This window comes from Phyllopteryx taeniolatus, chromosome 16 (assembly GCF_024500385.1).
Source record: "Phyllopteryx taeniolatus isolate TA_2022b chromosome 16, UOR_Ptae_1.2, whole genome shotgun sequence".
NCBI lineage: Eukaryota > Metazoa > Chordata > Actinopteri > Syngnathiformes > Syngnathidae > Phyllopteryx > Phyllopteryx taeniolatus.
In genome coordinates this window covers 18,420,110-18,441,236 of record NC_084517.1, presented here as the reverse complement: position 1 = coordinate 18,441,236, position 21,127 = coordinate 18,420,110, and the positions used below count along the sequence as shown (strand labels likewise).

General features: G+C 43.8%; 1 protein-coding gene across 2 annotated transcripts; it reads left to right on the top strand.

Annotated features, from left to right (window-relative positions):
* The first annotated feature begins 5,539 nt into the window (after nt 1-5,539).
* lfng (LFNG O-fucosylpeptide 3-beta-N-acetylglucosaminyltransferase) lies at nt 5,540-15,335 on the top strand. Of its 2 annotated transcripts, none has more exons than XM_061749843.1 (8): nt 5,540-6,081; nt 11,520-11,568; nt 11,693-11,795; nt 11,866-12,019; nt 12,107-12,192; nt 12,397-12,562; nt 12,999-13,084; nt 13,693-15,335. In XM_061749843.1, exons 1-8 carry the CDS (start codon nt 5,674-5,676, stop codon nt 13,757-13,759), a joined length of 1,119 nt encoding a protein of 372 aa, XP_061605827.1. In that variant the 5' UTR covers nt 5,540-5,673; the 3' UTR covers nt 13,760-15,335. The 2 variants fall into 2 exon arrangements, with proteins under 2 accessions (XP_061605827.1, XP_061605826.1); XM_061749842.1 differs by having other exon boundaries at nt 11,520-11,580.
* The last annotated feature ends 5,792 nt before the right edge of the window (nt 15,336-21,127 follow it).

The following is a 21,127-nucleotide window of genomic DNA, read 5'->3' as shown; positions in this document are numbered from 1 at the left end:
GTCAGTGGGTGGGAGGATGTTTACCGCGGCACTCGGGGCGCAACAGCAGTAGGAACGGAGGACAACACCGGGATGGAAAGACAAAAGACAAAACAATGCCCTATTTAAAGATGTCTCACTGCTGCTTATAGAGCGGCCTCGAGGCAACATGTCACCTCACCCTCCCCACTGCACATCCACAGTGAACCCTCGTTATTTGCTGAGATTAAGGACCAAGCCCTGACACAAACAGCAAAAAACCTGCAAATAATGGGCACCCCTAACTATGTTAACAAACTATCATCTGAAGAAAGTTCGCGATTTCAAACTCATCTTGCAACATTGCCCTTAAAAATAAATCGTTTATAGATTATTTGATTCTGAAAAAACGCAAAAAAAAAGCTTTGTCGCTACTTCACAATCCGTAAAAATACCATATAGTACTACTTTCTTATTCGCCATTTTATTACATATTTGACTCGGTGATACATGAATAGTCACATTTTTTCGATGCATTCTACCCGTTTACTGTGGAGAATATAATATATATAATATCTATTTAGTGACCATAAACTTAAAAAAAAATTTTTACCCCTCACACACACTTTAAGAACATTTAAATTCATTAAAACACACTTATAACTTATGGTTAGGGTTAGAGGGTTAGGTTGGGGGCTATTTGACCGACAGATAGAATGGCGTACAAAAGGCAAAGCAGGCATGCCGTCTAACAGTATCACACTGGGAATGTGGAAAATGTGGGATTCCACAATATCTATATGGACTATAATGCTATTATGTGCATAAATCCGAGGATCCGGGGTTATCATCCATTTAAGCCCTGATTATGACATCTGCACGGAAGCAAATAGAGGCTGTTACATCAATTAAACCTGAGATAAAGCTGCACCTCATCATATATTTCCCCCTTTTTGTTATCCAAGCAACATACTGTCCTGTCCTGACCCTCCTCTTATCTCGTAAATGTCCCGGCCGTGTGCTCGCCGCTATCCTCGAGCTCACGCACGCCCCACCCTGGTTAGTGTCTACACGCCGCCGCCGAGATCCCTCGTATAAATCCAAACAGACACTCGCGGGGCCGCTCACAATGGCCGCCATTGTTCTGGCCTGAAAGGAGAGCATGTGCTTTTGCTAATGCCGCACTCTCCGGGACAACCTCAGACATTCAGCCTTTCAATCAAAGAGCGCCGTCACGCTTGGGCGACTTCCTCCGAGGTGCCTGGAGGTTGTGGGAAAAGAGTCCACGAGTGAGTGTGGCCTCCATCGTGGGAGGGCGACGCTCGATGTTCAGGAATTAACTGTAGAGCTCTGCTTGGTCATGTGACCAAATGCCAGCACTCTGTTGTGTCTTACTATAACACACAGAGTCAGGGCTTTATTTTTATAGACAGCGCATCTGCGGCAAGGTGGAGATGCCTGCAGATTCTAATTTTCGTGCTGCGCGTGTTTGCCATTTTGGGCCAAATTGGGAATTCCGGCGCGGCGAGGGTGTGACTTTGGAAAAACGCCCAGCATAGTGACAATTTGGTGGCAGAAAGTTGGTCAAAACTTGCATTAGACAAGGCTGGTCTGTACAATTACCCCGGGGACAATTAAAGCATTCATCATCAGCTTTTGCAGTTACACTTAAAAAAAAAAAAAAAACATACATAACATTCTAAATCCATATTCTGTATGCCATTCGAACAATGGCTTTGGCTAATCCATTTAATATGAGAGGATCAGCCCAGCTGGACTTACCACATGGGCTAAACCGCTGCTCAGCCGGAGCTTCGTCGGGAGCTGATCCAAAGCCAGCGGCGGGAATTCATCTTGGTGACGCAAGTACGGGGGATTCCCTGAACGGAGCAGGTTGGACTGTATGGGAAGAAGGTGGGAATGCTCGGTAGGAAAATAGTCATTACACCTGCACACCATGAGCTACAGTACATACACTGTCAGAGAGGTATTTATTTAACAATATGTTTATTACTGTGCTTGTAGTTTGCACTGACTGTAGCATAATTAAAGCCTTTTCTCAAATTTGAGTTACGATATTGAACCACATGTCGTAGAATAAAAATTACATTCTCAAAATATTTTGATAAAAAAACATTTTCATTCACGCAGACAAATTTACTGGTTCATGTTTGTCTATAAAACACTCACTGGCAAGACCCCAACGATCTTCGCTCTCTGCTCACCATGCATACCACCACCAGCACTCTCCTTTCCCAAAGTTTTATTAACCTCTTCCTTCCCAAAGTCCGCCCTACTTTTGGTCAATCTTCTTTAATGAAGCATTTCCATTGGAAATGTTGACTATATTTTACTACACACCTCACGTTGAAAAACTACAAGTAACTTTTCAATTTGACGTCCATCGTAACATGAGCGTTGAAGCAGGCAAATGACAGAACCTCAAAGGAAAGTTTAGTTTCCAGTACACAATAAGGCTTGCATGTTGAACAGATTAAGCAGTGTGCCCTGTGCCATTAAGCGGCGTTTACATGATTGCTCCTCACTGTTTTCGTGTGGTAATAAAGTAATTGAAGTGGCCCTGCAGGCACATCTGCTTTTCATTGCCGCGGCTCCCTCTTTTTGTCTGGCCTCTCATGTTGCCGTATATCACCATTGCCCCCCCGCCGTGCACGCGCTCGCTAAACAACACGGACCTTTCCCAAAACATGAACTCAGATCTGCCGGAGTCATTTCAAAAAAAATAAATAAATAAACAAAAACCAAAAAAATAGCCAGTGGAAATCTGGTAGACTGTGAAATTGAAGCAGCGTGCAATTCATCCTTGCGAGTTGGTCATGGCGCTAAATAGCAACAGATGCGCTATATATCGCAGATGGATGACCTTGAAATGGTGGCGCCATCTGTCATTGAGCTCTGTGGGATATACAGTGGCATCATAGGGGAATATTGTGACCCAGTCGTCAAGTGGAGGGGGTGGGGGGGGGCTCGCACCCCCCGACATCAGAGGCAAAATTCCCATCATGCACCTCCTGACAGTATAGGTGAATAATTGATACCCCACAAATCCCAGAGGCTGCTAATCCTGACACCCAAGGGAGTCTCCCTTAATACATGCTCACCTGACCACAATGAGTATGAATAGGAAAACAACTCATTCCAAAGACAGGAACACCATGCATGGGATAGTGGTTATTGGTTAACATGTGTGCCGTACAGTTCTGAAGTTCTGGGTTCAAGTCTCCATTCAGGGGCCTGATGCAGACCGCCACATCATTTTATGTGGCCGCCTGAAGCAAATGTTTCCTGCTAAAAATATCTCTTTCTTTCTTCATTCTGGCCAGAGAGCTCTTTTAAAATTCACGCTTTTGATTGTGATTTGTGATTGTACATTGATATGATCAGACCTCTGAAGGAAGCGATAATATAACCATGTGTCCCGTGACGAGAATTAGTCCGACACCCTTGCTCTAAATCGTCCAGGGTGTACCCAAGCTCTCGCCCCAAATCACCGACTTTAAACACTTACGTGAATACAGATATTTGCTGGTTCAGAATCAGAATCAGAATCAGAATCATCTTTATTTGCCAAGTATGTCCAAAACACACAAGGAATTTGTCTCCGGTAGTTGGAGCCGCTCTAGTACAACAGACAGTCAATTTACAGAACACTTTGGAGACATAAAGACATTGACAAAAAACAACAACAAACAACAATTGTGCAAAAAGATGCAGAGTCCTCAGTTCGAATGGCTAATATCGCAATAGTCCGGTGCAATGACCTGATATTTGCTGGTTGTGAGCAGACGGCTCAGAAGAATAATCATTAAGATGAATGGGAGCTTTTCATCCAATGGTAAAAGATGATTTGAGATACAAGTGTTTTGAGTTACGGAGCGTGGTCACAGTACAAATGAAACTCAAAAGGCACCGCTGTATAATAAAGTATGCGAAAACAGGGCTTTATTTGGAGACTTTTGGCTTTCAATAGCTTGTACGTGTATTAAAGGGTCTAAGAAACAATATCGCCATTCCAAAAGCGTTGAGATGATCACAGAGCAGAGAGGCTGCAGTGATTATTTGCCTTGTCAATGTACATCAGATGCAATCAGCTCTGTGAAAACAAGAACTAGAAATAGCAGGGCTTCAATTTAAACATCCGACGGAGCCCCTCCAAAGACACCCCACCCCCCCAGTGACGGTTTCTTGTGAGACAAGTTGCAGTTTTGTTTTTCCATCACGACGGAGGAAGCCGTGACGACTGTTTGCTTTAACGAGCGACCGGGTGCAAAAAAAGTCCAAACGAGCCCGCGAGGTGGGACGACGGGCCCGTGAACGCCACACAAAGAGGCCTTTGGATGCGAGGAAAATGAAGGCCACACAGACGACCCCCTCCGCTTGTTTTCTTGTGGTCCCTTTTGGACGCCTTCGCATGCACAAACGAGGACAAAAGAGCTTGTCAGGAGCACAAAGACCATTTCTAAGTTATGTCCCGCATGTCCCGCCATCCAACACCTGCAACGGAAAAGATGTAATTCCAAAAGTGACCTTCATCACGTAGCGTCGCTGTGACGTTGCCGAGGCGCCGAGCGGCTGCCCGTCGCTGCGAACGGGCCTTTGGTTAGCATCCTGGCACCCGACGACGCTCGCTGGTGAAAGCCACCATTTGAATGATAACAAGTGTGCAGGAATGGCCGACTGCTCCCGGTTCCTCCCGTGGTCAGCGAAGAACAATAGAGGCCATTTCGACAGCCCGGACGCAGCTCACGGTCAAATGAGCCTAAATGGAACGGAAAACACAAAAACAACAAGCCTGATTTGGGATTTAGATTACACAGTAAAACTGTCAGGGATGGTGGACGAGTGGTTAGCATGTAAGCCTCGCAGTTCTGAGATACTGGTTTTGAATCTCACGGTTATGGTCTTCCTGTGCAGAGTTTGCATGTTCTCTCAGTGCTGATGAGGGTTTTTTCCCCCCCAGGTACGACAGCTTCTGCCCTTTCCAAAAACATGCATGTTGGAACCATCGAAGATGACAATTTATAAAATTCCCCAAAATGTAATTTGTGTAATCTGAAAAAAACAAATACACACACACACACACACACACAAGATGTATATTTTCGATGGTCAGCATTTTCTGTTGAGTGAATGCTTGCTAGCTGTTGTTGTTTTGTTTTGTTTTTTTCATTTTTACTTTTGTGCTGAAGTGCATTTTAGATTCTGTACTTTTTGGCTTTAACTTAAGTACAGCAATGGTATAATTAAAAAAAAAAATCTTTTACTTTTGTATAAGTGGAGGGAGACTAGCAAAAAATGCCATTTCTCAGTGCTACTGTTGTGTTTTTGACAAACAAACATCTTGACTCCTCTACTTAAGTACAGAGTGTGAGAACCTTTGCCACCAGGGTTCCTGGGCCCCAATAGTTTGAGATCGTGCTATAATTAACGCTTCCACTTGAGCGTGAACGTGCTGCGTTCAAGGACCTGTGGACATCGACGGCGGAAAGCCACGCTACCTTCAAGGACCTCCCATGGGGCGTGGCCATAGTTGATATCCTATAAATTCGCTGTCGTGACCTCGCAGCCAGTCGCTCGTTTGCAATGCACCGCGTGGGGTCTTTGCGCACTTTCTTCTTTTGAGGGCGAAAGAAGTTCCCGTATGGACTTTGCGTTGGAAATTCGCTGCTTTCCTCGTAGTTTTTCAGTTCAGTCATGTTGAAGAACAACGCGAAGAAGACGGCCGTCTCCGCGGGCACCGCGGCGGCTCTCTGCCTGCTCATGTTGGTGGTCGCCGTGCGGCATCACGGAGCTCGTGTGGCCGCGGAGAGCACCGGCCGGGAGGAGACTCGCTCGCTCCCCGGGGATGAGGATGAGGCGCCGGCGGTGGAGGGCGCCGGTCACAAGGGATTCTCGGCGTACTTCGGCAAGCTGAGCCGCGGGCGCAGGGAGGCGGAGAAGCCCGCCGCACGCTCCTCTGGCTCCGCCGGCGACCTCGCGACGTCCCCGGCCGAGGACATCGGACCCGATGACCTGTTCATCGCGGTGAAGACCACCAAGAAGTTCCACCAGCCCAGACTCAATCTGCTCTTGGACACTTGGATCTCCAGGAGCATGCAACAGGTAAACATGAACTTTTATGATAATGTATCTAATTTCGGGAATGATTTTCTGCAAATTTGGGAATGTTCACAAACCTTTATATAATTAAGAAAGACACATTTTACAGCTCACGCACAAAAAACAAACAAACAAAAAGTAAATTGATCTCGTCTCACCTCTGGGCCTGTTGAACACAAATCTATTCTCCTGCTGTATGAATGGTAACAATTGGCTTTACAGGTTATTTGTACCTTCTGCCACCTAGTTGAGGAGCATTAAATTGTTCTGCCTGTCACTTGCATAGACTGACAAACAACAATACGTCATTTGTTGTTGCTGAAACGTTCGGCTTGTCCCATCAGGGTTGCCACAGTGAGTCACTTGCATGATTTGTTTGGCACAGTTGTTACATCGAATGTCCTTCCAGATGCAACCCACTCCTTTCTTTTTCTTTTTTTAATCTGAGTTTAGCATATCGTAGCTGGGCACTGGTCGGGAAGCGAAGCTGTCTGCATGAAAGGCAGCAGCATGATGCATACAGTGAAATTACACTGGCACAGTGTTGGCAAGTATTGAGCTACACCATGAAAGGTGGCTGCTTACATTTTTTTTTAATCACCCCCCCCCCCCAGAGGTGACAATGAAATAGGCTCTCAAGCCTCCCACCCCTGCATTGTCACTTTTTATCCTCCTCTAAGTGATGTGCCTGAGAACGACCGAAGAACTTTCAAGTAAGGGGACTCCCTCAATGCACCCCCCCCCCCCCCCCCACCGCCACCCTATTGTGCATCCTCTCTTTTCGGAGCGTCCCCTTGTGAATACCCCCGCCGGGGGCAATGGATGCTTCCGCGGCAAGCGCAGACTCTCCGAGCGCCCGGTCCCCCCACTTTCGCAGTCCTTACAGGAACAAAGCCGGTCTTTTTTGGGGACGGAGTGGCGGGGGGGGTGTGCACGGAAGAAAAGCTTTCCCAGAACCTCGACTACCCTCTCCCTTTCCATGGGAAAGCGAGAGAGCCTGAGTCTGGGTCAAGCTTTAACGGAGGGACGGGGGGCTTCGTCTTCAAGTGGATGCCCGTGGGACAAAAGGGGCTGAATCTTGTAGGCGAGTGTGTGAAAATGTGGCCGGTTAAAGTGATTTCATCCTGCAGACAGGCGCGTCACATTGGTCTTATAATATGCCCGACTGGGCCGCCAAAATTCGAATTTGGGAAAAAAAAATATATAAAATACACGAGCTGCTAAAACTGATGCCCGGGCACTCGACAGTATGCAGACTGGCTAACTGTTAGCTGGTTACCAGACAGCTTCTAACCTGAGCTCACAACAGTCAACTGTACACTTTAATTCGCTGACTCCCACGTCACTCACCACACCAGGTCACACCTTTTGAAGCCACACACACTCAAAAGTCACAGATATCGTAGTAGGATATTGCGACCCCGAGTGGACAGCAATCATACCTGCACTTCAGATGCACATTTTGTGGTTTAATAAAGCAATATCATTTTTATAAAATATGATTATATGACTAATTGATAGGATAGTAAGTAGAATAGTCAATTTCTAAAAATATTTGATAGGTGCAGTGTTATTTTCATGCAAGTCACTAGCCATGCTATGTACGGTAGCATCTGCTAGTTAAATGAATTACCGTATTTAGTGGCTATTTAGTTGTATTGGTCATATTGTACTGAGAAGCCAGATGCTTGCCTATATTGTTTTCGTTTTTGGCTCCTTGGTAATACCTTTTGGGACGTTGCACTGGATTTGCTCAGTCTTTCTAGTGTAAGCGCTTACTGCCCCCCTTTGGATAATCCCACAGATTTCCATTTGAATTTAGGTCTGGTCTTTAGTTTAGATGCTCAAATGAGGCATCAGCAGCATTTGTGCATACAGTATTTTGGGTAAGTGGCCTAATTGCTGGTAATGACTGCAAGAGCAGAATCTTCTCTAGTGACAAGAGTCAAACATGTCCTGGAAGACAGCTGGCGAATGGCTGCGGCGACAATAAGGGACGGAGCGAGGCCACAATGCGAGAGGGAGTTTCCAGCGGGGAGGGCGCCAGGTGGTCAGGAGACACAGAACAAAGGATGTCCCCCCTAATGGCGGCCATATGATGCTCCCGGTTCCCACCGCGTACATATGGCCGCCGCTCATTCTCACGCTCAGCTGATGAACATCTGTGGCGTCGCGATGGCATCTGTGCCTCTCTAATGCTTGCGGGTATTTATTTCTGTTTTTACTCCCAGAGTGGGACGTCTTCACCTTTTACTTGCATGTAGATTATTTTCCATTTGACACAATAGCACCTGTTCTTCTAATCTTTGAGACAGGGCAAAGTGCATCTGGTTAGAATCACGTGCAACAAGCCCTCATTAGCTTTTATTGGCCCAAATGTGTTCATCAATATTATAATTAATCCCATAATGCGACAATTCAATTTGGGGCCTCAAACCTTTTCTGTCACCCTGTTTTTTCTTTTAAACTCTTCATTTTAAATATCATTTTTATTTTAAAATATTTGAAAGGTTTGTTTTATTGAAAAGTATTAAAGTATTTTTCTTATTTTAAAACAAACTTTATCAGAATTTTTTTTTCAAAAATTTTAAATCTCAAAAAATATTTCTTTTAAAATCTTTAAAGTATTTTTATTTTTTTTTAAAATTATATATTTTTCGAAAAATATTAATATTTTTAAATAAATGTTTCCAACCTGAAGTACATAGTGCACATTTTTATCATTTGTTTCAATTTCATTATATAGTGCAATATAAATTTTTGTGATTTTTAAACATTATTACTACAAAATATTGAACATTGTCTTTAAAAAAAAAAGATTTATCATCACCCAATTGTGGTTGCTAAATATGGTACCCTGTCTGATAAGAGAACATTATAACAATGTACAATAATAATAAGGCAGCGATCTAACAATGGGTGCTTAAAGTGGAAATGGGTGGACTTCAATAAAAGGGAGAGTGTGATTATTGTTTTTCTTTTTTCTTTCAAAGAACACTTGTGTAAGGTTTTACAATCGGGTCAGGGCTACATGGGAGAGGGTGGTGGTGAATAGAGGGAAGGGTGCCCGCTGGTGCATTTCCTTCCTGTGGAGCTGGAGGCAGCCATGCAGGCACCACGCGCGTCCAGCTCAGACAGGGGCCATGCCGAGCCTTCCTGTGGTTTCAAATACACCCCCCTCCTCCCTCCCCTCTCTTATCTCTGCTGCACACACACTTGATTTGCATGTAGTGAAAGTAACTGCGCGTCTCCGTGTCAGTTTGGAAACAAAGACAGTGGGCCGGGGGGGGTGCTGTGCGGGGTTAACTCCTGCAGCTGTATGCAAATGCTGGCAAACATGTTGAGGATTTACCCAGGAGAGAATTTTACCCAGCATGAAAACTCACAGCATTGTTCTCTTCACAGCAGAGGAGGGGGTGACGTAGTCAGGGAGTGAATGGACGCATAGTTTTTGATTTACTAATCAACACTCGGATCCCAACCCCCCCTGCTTCCCGGGCCCGCCACCTGCCATTAGCTCGCCCTTCGCGGCGCCGTCATCCTGCAGTCTGCCCTGTGTGACTGAACAAATAAAGTCTCATGGAGGCGCGCTGAGTGAGTTTGCCGCACAAACGGCGCCAGACGTCAGTCATTGTGCGGGGATGAAGCGTGCAGAAAGAGGTGAGGCCCAGCATGTGGAGAACATTCAAACTACACTGAGAATTGGACCCGGAACCTCAGAATTGGGAGGCAGACATGCTGAGTTAATTTCTTTTAAATCAAAAGCTGAATCATTGAATATAATTTTGAATTCAAGTCACCAAATAAGAACACCTAAAAGTCTAGTTTTACGGTTGAACATTGGAATTTCCAAGTATTTTAATGATGGTTTAGTGTCACAGTGTGGTTGGTGCTAGGAGTACCATTTGTGGTACACAATAGAATCATTTCCCAAGTACAGTTCAGTTGTATTTAGCTTTTTAGTACAATATGTTTGCATTTAATTTTCAAGAACTGTGCACATGAAGGAAATGTGCACAAATGTCACAAAACGTAGCAAGCCCAACTTTTCCCGGCTCTCCAGCAAAACGTTCCACTCCCCTCCGCCACAATGTACAACTCACACACCCTGAAAAAGGCGTGTACAGGCACGTGGCGCCAGACAAAGGTGGCGTGCTGCTCGGCAGGTGCCGGCTCACCTGAAGGGTAAACAGCTCGACTGTTAGCCGGCACCTGCCGCCATACAACAGTTCTTTGACGTCCGCAGTCACGTCAGTCACATATGAGCTAACACTTGGCTTGTGTTTGGGGGCTGCATGAATGGGTGTGAATGGGGATGGATGGATGGATTGGTGGTGGGGGGGGGGGGTCGGATGGTCTGCCTCCCCCCTTTAGTATTCCGTCGTCTGGGATGCTTCGGGGGCGGGTGTGCGGTTGCCATAGAGAGAGTGAAAAGTTGCACAAAAGGCCTTTATGGGAGCAGGAGGCTGTTTAACGCTGCAATGTGTTTTCCTCTGGCATAAAAGCACCGGTGAATGATGGTAATCGCTGCGCTTTTCATAAAGTAAACGAAGCAAGAGCTATTATGGGGGGTGGAGAGTACCGGACTTCACCTAACATTAGGTACACACGTACCTCTAGAGCTGCATCACGTTTACAAAGATATAAAAGATTACAAAAGACCCACATGGATATTGATCTACCTATGAGCAAATGCTAATGCTATCTAGCTAATAGACAATAGTTAATTTATTTGATGTAATTACAGGAAGCTGACATACATTTCGCTATCTAGCTATGCATCTTGTTAGCGAAATAAAACTTTTTACTAGGTAGGTGACTTCATAAAGTTTGTTGTTCAAAACATTATGTAAACAATCACGCTAGCTTTTGATAATGCTCGCTGAGGTCTAGCTTTGTAACGTGTTAGCCTGGCTAGTTAACGTCATATATTTTCTTTAAAACAACAATAACAACAACAACAGGTGTCCATCTATCCCACTAGCTGTTGCTAGTGGTAGCAGAAATAAATGGAGCTAACTACCTATATATCTTGTTATTCTAGCTAGTTAACTTAATTTATTTTCTTAAAAAAAAAGTTATCTCTATCCAGCTAGCTGTTGCTTGATATCTGAGGTTAATTTTTATTTTATTAATTATACAAATTATAATCCCTTCAGGGGAAATTCACCAGGGTTAACTTGGCTATCTTAACTAGCTGGGGCTACATTTAACTGGCTAGTTAACTAAATGTATCTTTTAGTAAGCGGAGGTGAGAACTACAACCACAATAACAAACATTGTTAAATTAGCATGAATCAAAACAGAGCATAGTTTCTTTTAAATAGCAATTTTTTTAAATTGGTCACATTATACTGTGCAAATGTACCTAATGTTGTGGCCTTTGAATTTGTCGAATCATTGACTCTAACGCTAACAAAATTCCCTTTGTTTGTCCGCAGACGTACATCTTCACAGACGGCGAGGACGAGGAGCTCAAAAGGAAAATCGGTGAGTTATTCTGTGAGTATTTTTTTTTTTCTTACCTCCCCACAAAGATACGCATTGTGGTACACAAGGGGGGGGAAAAAAGGTGGCCTCGTGACATAACTCTTTTGTACATGTGTGGCCGCAGGGAGTCACGCCATCAACACGAACTGTTCGGCCGCTCACAGCCGACAGGCCCTGTCATGCAAGATGGCCGTGGAGTACGACAAGTTCATCGAGTTGGGCAAGAAGTGAGTGTCTGACACAGAGAGACGCACGCACATGCTCAGTCAGGGGTCTCACGATGCATTTGACACTCAGGTGGTTCTGTCACGTGGACGACGACAACTACGTGAACGTTCGCGCTCTGCTCAAGCAGCTCTCGCAGTACCAGCACACCCAGGACGTGTACATCGGGAAACCCAGCCTGGACCGGCCCATAGAGGCCACCGAGAGGCTGGGCGACAATAAGATGGTGCGTCGACGACTCCTTTTTAAAATTGTCGAGTTTTTAATCCCACGCTATGGAATAACAAGACATTTCTCTGTCATCTCTTTACAGAAACCAGTCAACTTCTGGTTTGCCACTGGAGGGGCAGGCTTCTGTGTGAGTCGTGGTCTGGCACTCAAGATGAGCCCGTGGGCCAGGTAAGATGAATACTGTCTATATTTACAACGGCAGCATGGTGAACTAGTGGTTAGCCTGTCTACCTCACAGTTCTGAGGTTTAGAGTTCGAATCTTGGTGGATTTTATTTAATCCTCGTTGCACTTCTACGTCGCCAGCAAAAGCGCCTTTTTTTTTTTTTTTTTTTAAAAAAAGCATTCTTACCTTCGTGTGGTGTCACTCCAGCGGCGGCCATTTCATGAACACGGCGGAGAAGATCCGCCTGCCTGACGACTGCACCGTGGGCTACATCATCGAGTCTGTGCTGGGCGTCTCTCTCATCCGCAGCAACCTGTTCCACTCGCACTTGGAGAACCTGCAGCAAGTGTCCAGATCTGAGATCCACAAACAGGTGAGGACTAGACCAAACAGTAAAAAAACGTGTTTTAAGTTACAGTGTATTTGGGGATACCAACCGGTGCCAACACCATACATCTGTTCAGTACTCGAAAAAATACACTGACACTACGCAGCAATCCCACTCCACCGGCCTAACACATCTGTGTAGGAGCCATGTCAACCACGTTACTCACTTTAATCTGGAGTTAACACACAGCGTTGTTATATTTGAGTGAAACTTATGCATGACATCTTCAAGACAAGTTTGTGGTTTTTTTTTTATGGTATTTGTTTAAAATTAAACACATTTTGATAAGATGTAATGACATTACAGTATGGGTACTTATCGGTGAATACTCAAATCTAAGTACTGTAAAAAGTGTGGTGTTGGTGCACACCTAGTTATAATCCATTATGTTCAAATGGTCGCCCTCCATTCTTTTCCTCAGATCACTCTCAGCTATGGGATGTTTGAAAACAAGAGCAATATCATCAACTTGAAAGGAGCTTTCACTGTAGAGGAGGATCCATCCAGGTGAGAGACCAAAACATTACGTACACCTGCACCTGATCTTGAATGCGACATCCGACAGCGACCGTTCTGCTTTTACAAAGACAACGGGATTGTATCTTTTAAAAAAAAAAATATATATATATATTATTCTAGGGCAGGGGGGATGCTTTGTGACGTCAAATCAGTGTATATAATGGATCTGACTGTACCATTGTAGGCCTTTAGGGCAAGAAACCGTATTTGGTAACCTAATATTTATTATCCACACACACCTCACTACAAAAGGTAGCAGACTCGGGTAGGTTTTTCCCAGGCACTAAGCCTTTACTGTGGCACTCATTAAACCTTTTAAATTCAAAATTATAATGGCACATTACATGACATGACGAAAGCATGTTTGAATATAAATTTCTGTATCAGCATCATTATCCAGATACGAATCAATACGGGATGGTCAACCCCTCCTAACTACCCCACTAATAAACAAATCAAATATCCAACAGCGTTAATCAAAATGTATTATATTTGTAAGGGCGACAGCGCTTGCAGTCATACGGTATATGTGATAACATCATTTTGAAGTCCTTGTTTGACATCTAACCCCGTTTTCCCGTCCCTCCCTCCGGCAGGTTCAAGTCAGTGCACTGCCTCCTGTACCCCGACACCCTGTGGTGTCCACCCCAGGTTGCCTTCTAGGGCGACCGCTCCTCTCTCATCCTCGTCCTCAGTCTCGCCTCGGTATCTGAAAGGCGGGCGAGGACCAGTGTTTTTTTTTTTTTTTTTTGGTCAGTGTCAAGACCGCGTCGCCGCTGGGTTCTTCCAGCGAGCGCTACGTGGCCGTTTTTGTGTAAGTGGGCTGCTGTGCGGCCCGCCGCTTACGGGACTAGTGCGACTATCGGCGGCTATTTTGTTTTTTCGTTATTAAAGCTTTGCAGGCAATCAACTTAAGCTTTTTGTAAATATTGCTTGTAAATGTATCTTGCAATTCTTATAGAATGTATTTCATATTTTCATGCCACTTTCTTGCCAGCTTTACGCCATCTTTTTTTTAAAAATTTGTTTTCCCCATGTTAGCTTTTTAAAAATGGAAAGTCTACTAAGCATTTGGATGACTCCGGACAAACGCTCTCATGTGAAGATTTTGTTGTGCTTTTATGTGAACAGTGTTATGACTGACCCTACGGTGGCCTGGAAGTGCAAAACAATTTAACAAATTGTGAAACACTAACATTTCAGGAACCACAAAAACAAAACACTTAAACATTTCAGGAAACACAAAAACAAAAGCAGAAACACTTTTACAAAATGACGTACCAAATTACAATTATGGACACCCGGAAAGGGAGGGGCCAATTTCATAGACATTCTTGGAAATCCCACGGCCTTTCTCGGCAAGACCTGCCTTTGCTTCGTCTTTTTGTTTTCTGAAATGTTAGTGTTTCGTGTTTTGTTCATTTGTTTCCTGAAATGTTAGTGTTTCGTGTTTTGTTAATTTGTTTTCTGAAACGTTAGTATTTCACAATTTGTTATATTGTTTTGCACTTCCAGATCCACTGTACTGACCTCATCTGAAGTTTCTCAGGACAAAGCACTTTGACCCCTTCAAAAACAAACAAAAAAACAAAACAAACCTAAAACAATGTCCTGGAATGACTTCAGATTTGTGTCAAAACTAACAAAAAACCTGCAAAATCTCCTCAATTCATTTGTATATAACTTAGAAATATGCTCCCTGCATGTATTACAATCAGGAGGGAAATAATGACTGGGAGAGTTTTTGGATTGTTTAGATTTTGAATTGTTTAAAAATTGCACAGCTGAATTTCAAATGAGCTGACGCTTGCTCTCGGAAAGACGCTCGCCACACAAGACTGGAAGCAAAGAAAATGGTGTAATTTTGCACACCCCAAACATGATAGTTGTACATTTACATACAGTAATATCATGCTTGCTGAGTTCTGTGAGGTGAGAACTTTAACCAGAGCAACGTCAGCGTCTCTGCATGGAGTCGACCCATATTGGGTTATGCTGTACTGTACATGATGATGACCACAGTATTGTATACTGTGCCTTTGGTTATGTACAGGCATGTTTTGGAATGTAACGTATTTTTACAAAAATTGTGTCGTACTGCTTTTTATTCTCCAGCATCTGGGGGATTGGAACAGCTCATTCCCAATAAAGACGTCTCAGGGATTCTGATCTGATTCCTGCTATTTAACTAACACGGGCCCCAAAACATCAGAAATAAAAGTGCATAACCACTGAGAAACATCTGGATTTGCTAGTGTTTTTATTTTCCTCGGTCACAATACATGGGACAACTCTTGATGTCTAGTCCAATATATATTGAAATATTGCATTACTTGTTCAGAACAGTACACTGTGCAACCGTAGCGCGTGTCTGATGTCCTGTTGCTGCCGCCTCTCCCTGTCCTTTCTCTGGGAAGACTTTAAGCGAGAGTTCTCCTGCCATCATTTTCCATACAGTATAAGAATGCCACTGACTGTCTATTTTGTAGATTCAACTTTTGAACTCAAGCGGGAATTTTAACGCAGGGCTCTGATGTGGGAGGTCTGATTTTGCCCTCCAAACCGCCTCCTCGTGTGGCGCGCACCCGTACCCTTGTTCCACGGCGGCGAGCATGGGAACACGCACTGTTGCAACAGCAAACTTTGGTCTATCACCAAAGACTAGTAATTACGTTTAATAACGGCCTGTTCCACAGATGTGAAAGGCGGGTGTGTTGGAAGGATTATTGTACAAATAGGCTTCAGTTCATGAACTGCAGTCTGCAGTCTGGTGCAAATAGTTGGCGGGAGGGCGGGGGTGGTATAACATCTTTCCATGACTGGAAAAGACCAAACTTGCATCTACAGTAGTTGCACATTTAACACTTGCCAATCTAATAATCCACAAGTGCCAAAGTCCCGAGCATGTGGTCGGCGTTCCCACGAGGGAAAAGGCACTCACTACCTCGTGTCCTCCGGGCGACAAAGTCAAGAGAGGACATTTAGTCACCGCAATAAACGGACATAAATGCACCACCCGTCAAGCAGTCTGGAGAATTCCGTGTCATCTAGGAAGATTTATGGCAAATGTGTCCGAGATGATGGATGTCTGTTAGACAAGACAAAGAGACTCCCGCTTTATCCCCATTCCGCATTCCCTGTAAGGCAAAACTATGATTATGATTTGCGGTGGGAATGTTTGCGCGACTCTAATTGTCTCCCAGGCATGAGTCATTCCTCTTTCTGCGACTGGGAAAAGTGTATTTTGACTGAATTTTTCCACACTATCACATCCTCCTACCCCTAACCGAAATACTCGTCTGTTTCTCAATTGATTAAGCTCATTCAAAAAGCCAAGCGTGCATTTCAATCAAGACAGGTGCGCGGTTGTTCTTCTTAGCCCAAAGTCTTACCAGTTCCGAAAAACTGCAATTTTTTCCACAAAAAATGCTGGGACTCTAAATGCTAAATGGCGTGCAATAGCATCTTCATTTCTCAACGGACTAAGTTTATTCAAAGCGCGACATGTGCATCTCATTTAAGACAGGTGAGCTATTGTTTAGTCTTTTGAAATGTGGGAGGAAGTGCCAGTCCATGGTGGAAACCCGCACTCGCAGGGAGAATATTCAAACTCGACACAAAAAGGTAGGATTTAAAGGCAGAACGGTGAGGCAGGGAAAGGTACCAAGAAACGAGTTTGTCTTCACTTTTAATAACACCGTTGCAAGCATAAATTGAACAATAGTTGAACAGACTATTTTCCTTCTTATTTAAAATTAACTATCCATCCATTTTTTTTATATGTATAAGTAATATATATATATAGTATATGTAATATGATGAGGCAATTAGACACGTTATAGTTTCAGTCATAACGGCCCTCTGACAAAAAACATAACTGCAATGTGGCCCGGGAAAAAAAATTGGTTGGACACCACTGCCGTATTACATGCAAATGTAGCACACAGGTTATTTTGAAGGTCCAAGTCCTAATTGTTGCCTTAAAAAGCTGCAAAGATGGAAGGTCAGTGAACACCGTGACAAGGTTGTGAACACTTTGCAACCGGTTGATGGCGACACAATCACATAGGCGCGCTTTCTCGCACCTCCCATTGAACAACCACAAGAAGCCTGCAAAGTTTGTCAGCTCCTTAAAGTCGCATTGACGGCTGAATCAAAGAGAAAAACGGTGGAGGGCACAGCAGGTATAATGGTCCAATTTGGGGGGGGGGGGTTAGTGATTTGATGGCAGCCAGTGAGGGGCATTCCTGGGATCGCAGGGGATTACACGGATGACGGCGGTTTGGATGTTGTCTTTATGGCTTCCTTCCATTGCGTCCAATTAAAGCGACGGCATTGTCCATGGGAGCGGCCCTCGGCAGACATCGCACAGCAACTGGAAGAGTTCTTGAGCCCTCTCAATGTGCGGACACACACACACACACACGAGAGCCTAATCCCGCTCTCACATGTCACCCTTGGAACTTGAACTTTGTAGAGGACACGCTCCAGCGGCAGCTTGAAGAGTGCTTGAAAGAAGAGCTTCACTTGAAGTTAAAATGAACTCCTGGTGGACGTTGTGCGGTGGACATAAAGGTTTACTTCATTTTGGTTTTTTTTGTTTGTTATGATATATTCTAGACAGTAGACCACAGAATCACATGATCAGCTCTTAAAGAAACTACTTCTTTATATCATTTTTAAGAAATGCACTACTTATTATAATTATGACTTGAGAGGCTTAAAACTAAGGGGTGTGGCTTCACTCATTCGAATTTAGCAGAGAAAAATGAAAAACTAATGATATAGAATACAAAAATGCCCACACCTTATGCCCAAAATGTAATATTTTGCCACAAATTAGCTATTTTTGTGCAATGATTTTAACGTGGCTAGTGTCACATATTGGTCTCATATATGTATTCACAAAATAAAATTTGATAAAATACAGTTATGAATACATAAGTAATAATTTCAACAAAATTCTAAGAATCCTACAAAAATGTAATTTTTAAAAAAATGACTTACAGTGGTGCGGATTTAATTTGTTCCTTGACCACATTCATAACTAAAAACACTTATCCTATCTGAAATCATCTTTCATCATTGAAATGAATGGAAATGCCATTAATCCGCTCCAGGACAACAATTGGGGGGTAAAAAAAAAAACAAATACAAAAATGCAGTGTTTTTTAAATGAGAAAAATTGCACTCTATATTATTATACTTTATAAAAACATACAGCAATGACATATTTAAACAGAATTAAAACGAACTAACCCGCGGCCCTAGTGAGCATAAGTGGTTCAGAGAATGAATGGATGATCCAGCGCTCGGGCTCAAAATTTAGCTCGCAAGTCAAAGCAAAAAAAACATTCAAGCGATACCTACTCATATTGCGAGGCATCAGTTTAATCACTATTTTGTACAAAATTAGTTTCAAAATCATCATCAATTCATATGTTACAATTATTTGACGATCACAATATACTCATTTTTAACAATTTCATTTAAATTTGGTGGGTCTTTTGCCTATATGTTCTTCTTTTTGTGCTCTTTTTTCACTATTGTAATGCCAAGTGTGTGGGCGCAGACAATGATGTGATTAAAACTCGTTGTCGGGAAAGAAAAGGGCAAAAATGCTTTGGAGAGCCGTGAAGCATCTCACTTTCTCTTTCTGGGATAAGCGGACAGTGCCATCAATCCTTCATTGGACGCTTGCTCCCTCCGATTGGTGTGGCCGAAGCGCATAAAGGAGAAGTTGGGCTGTGGAAAATCGTGACACCCACCCACCGCCAATGACTACCCACTCCCCAAGCGCCTTTTCCAAAAAGCCATCCAGGACACAGCTGCCTCCTTGAGAATGCACACAACTCTCTCTGGTCCTCACGGAAGCTACAAAGCAACAGGCCTTAAATGTTTGCTTTCAACTGATAGTCATTTACATTTACCTAATTAATTGGATCCTGTCTATAACGTCAAAGACTAAAAGCAGTGACAATCGTTTACGATAATTAGCTTAAGAGTGCAAAATTTCCATACAGACGAGCACCCAGGTCACCTTTTAAGTTAATGAAAACAATTGAACTGAAAAAGCTACTAGAAAACAGTTTCCACAAAACTTTCCAGATCGAGAAATTTGAAACAGTGTTGCAGTCTTCTTGCGTTGGGGCCAAGTGGGGCAGCGACCCACCAGTGTGAAGGGAAAAAAAATAATGCTTACTGTGTGTTGGCAGCCACATTTTTGAGTGTGTATTACCACCACCTACAGGACTGGAGTGGAAAAGCATTGTTTGTCTCGGAACTTAGAGTATATTAGTTTAGTAGAATTACGCGCACATAAAGAACACGGTCCATGGGAGAAACCATTACATTTTGACGACAGAGGACTTTTTTCTTTTAACTTTTTACTGTTACAGTCTAAGGAGGAAATTATTTTGGTGTACAAGTGCGATAAATCGAGGACCCATTTTTTTTTTTTCCACACTTTTGTCCTTTACTGTCCACTCGCATATGGGTCAAGTGGTGCAGTGACCCGCCAGGTCCAGCAGCTGTGGTGACAAAAGAAAAAGAAAGTAGCTGTGTGTAGCTTTGTGATGTTCATTACCAACACCCACAGGATTGGAGCGGAACAGCATCACTTTGCTTGTCACATAAATAAATGAGTTCACTAGGATTATGATAAAAAGAAAAAAAAAAAAAAAAAAAAAACTTATGGCCCAAGGAATAAACCATCAAATTTTGCCGACGAAGGACTAATTTCTAAACTTATCGCAATTACAGTCTGCTCTCATTGCGGTCGTGAAACCACTCAGTCCGCAGCAGATAGAGCTGCTGTGGTCACGAACTAAACAAATTAGTAAGATTACACATAAAACAAAAACAACGACAACAACATAGGGTTGATGAAAGAAATAACATTTTGGAGCAGTTTTTAAAACATTTGTGGATCGAGAACGAATTTGTACACTTTTTGTCGTTCCGATCGCATTGGGGAGCGGTGAGGCAGTGACCCACCAGATCCAACCGATGGAGTTGTCGTGAAAATATGCTAGCTGTGTAGCTGTAGCAGTTGGTACCCAACTTTAGAATGTTGCTACAGTGCTGAAGTGGAACATCATCACTCTGCGTGTCATGGAAACAAATTAGTTTAGGTAGGTGGCTTATGCACACAAAGAAACAGCAACATCATTTTGTGCATTTCAGGAGGAATTTGTAAATCAAACACTTAATATTTTTTTGTAACATTTCACCGTTACAGTCCGCTCGCATTGTGGACCGGTAAGGCAGTGACCCCCGTGGTACAGCAGATTTAACTCCTGTGTGGGGCAAAAGTACATTACTGCTCACGTACTGGCATGGTGTGTCGTGACTTTTCCAATAAGACAAGCCTTGTCTTGTTGGGCTTTGTTTTATTCCGCTTTGAATGGTGACGCTGCACTAAAGCAAAGGGGGTCATGACCAGAAAGCTGAATTAGGATGGAACAGGGGTGTTGTAACGCTCCAGAGCCAGAATGACGAAGGCTATGTTGAATAGAAATAGACTTGGCCTTGTGGGCCTCTCAATACTTTTCACGGTGCAGCTGCCCGGTGTGGCGTTACAAGGAGCTCTGTGCGCCAAGCAGCTGGCAAAGCGCCCGAACAGGCCCAGGAAGTGTCCATGGGGGTTGGGGGCCGAGGGGGTTGCTGGTGTCTGCAATGCCCCCCCCCCCCACTTCAAGCCATTCAGCTCCTCGCCTCAAAGCTTTAGTGACGCATTCCTCCAGTCCAGCAAGAAGCAAGCTAATTTAATTTCCTCGATGGCGAAACCGTGCGAAATTACATTTGCATCTCGACTCGCCGATAATAACCTCCCTCTCGCCATTACACCCCCGCCCGCGGGCCCCCTCCTCCTCCGGCGCCATGCTTTGTTTGTTTACAGCCTTGTTTGGAACAAGCAGAACAATCAGCAGCAGGGGAGATGATGTCATCGCTGCGCCATTTCTAGCCCCCCCTCAACATCGACGTGCTAAGAGAGGAAGCCATAAAAATGATGCCGCTGTCTCAAAAGCG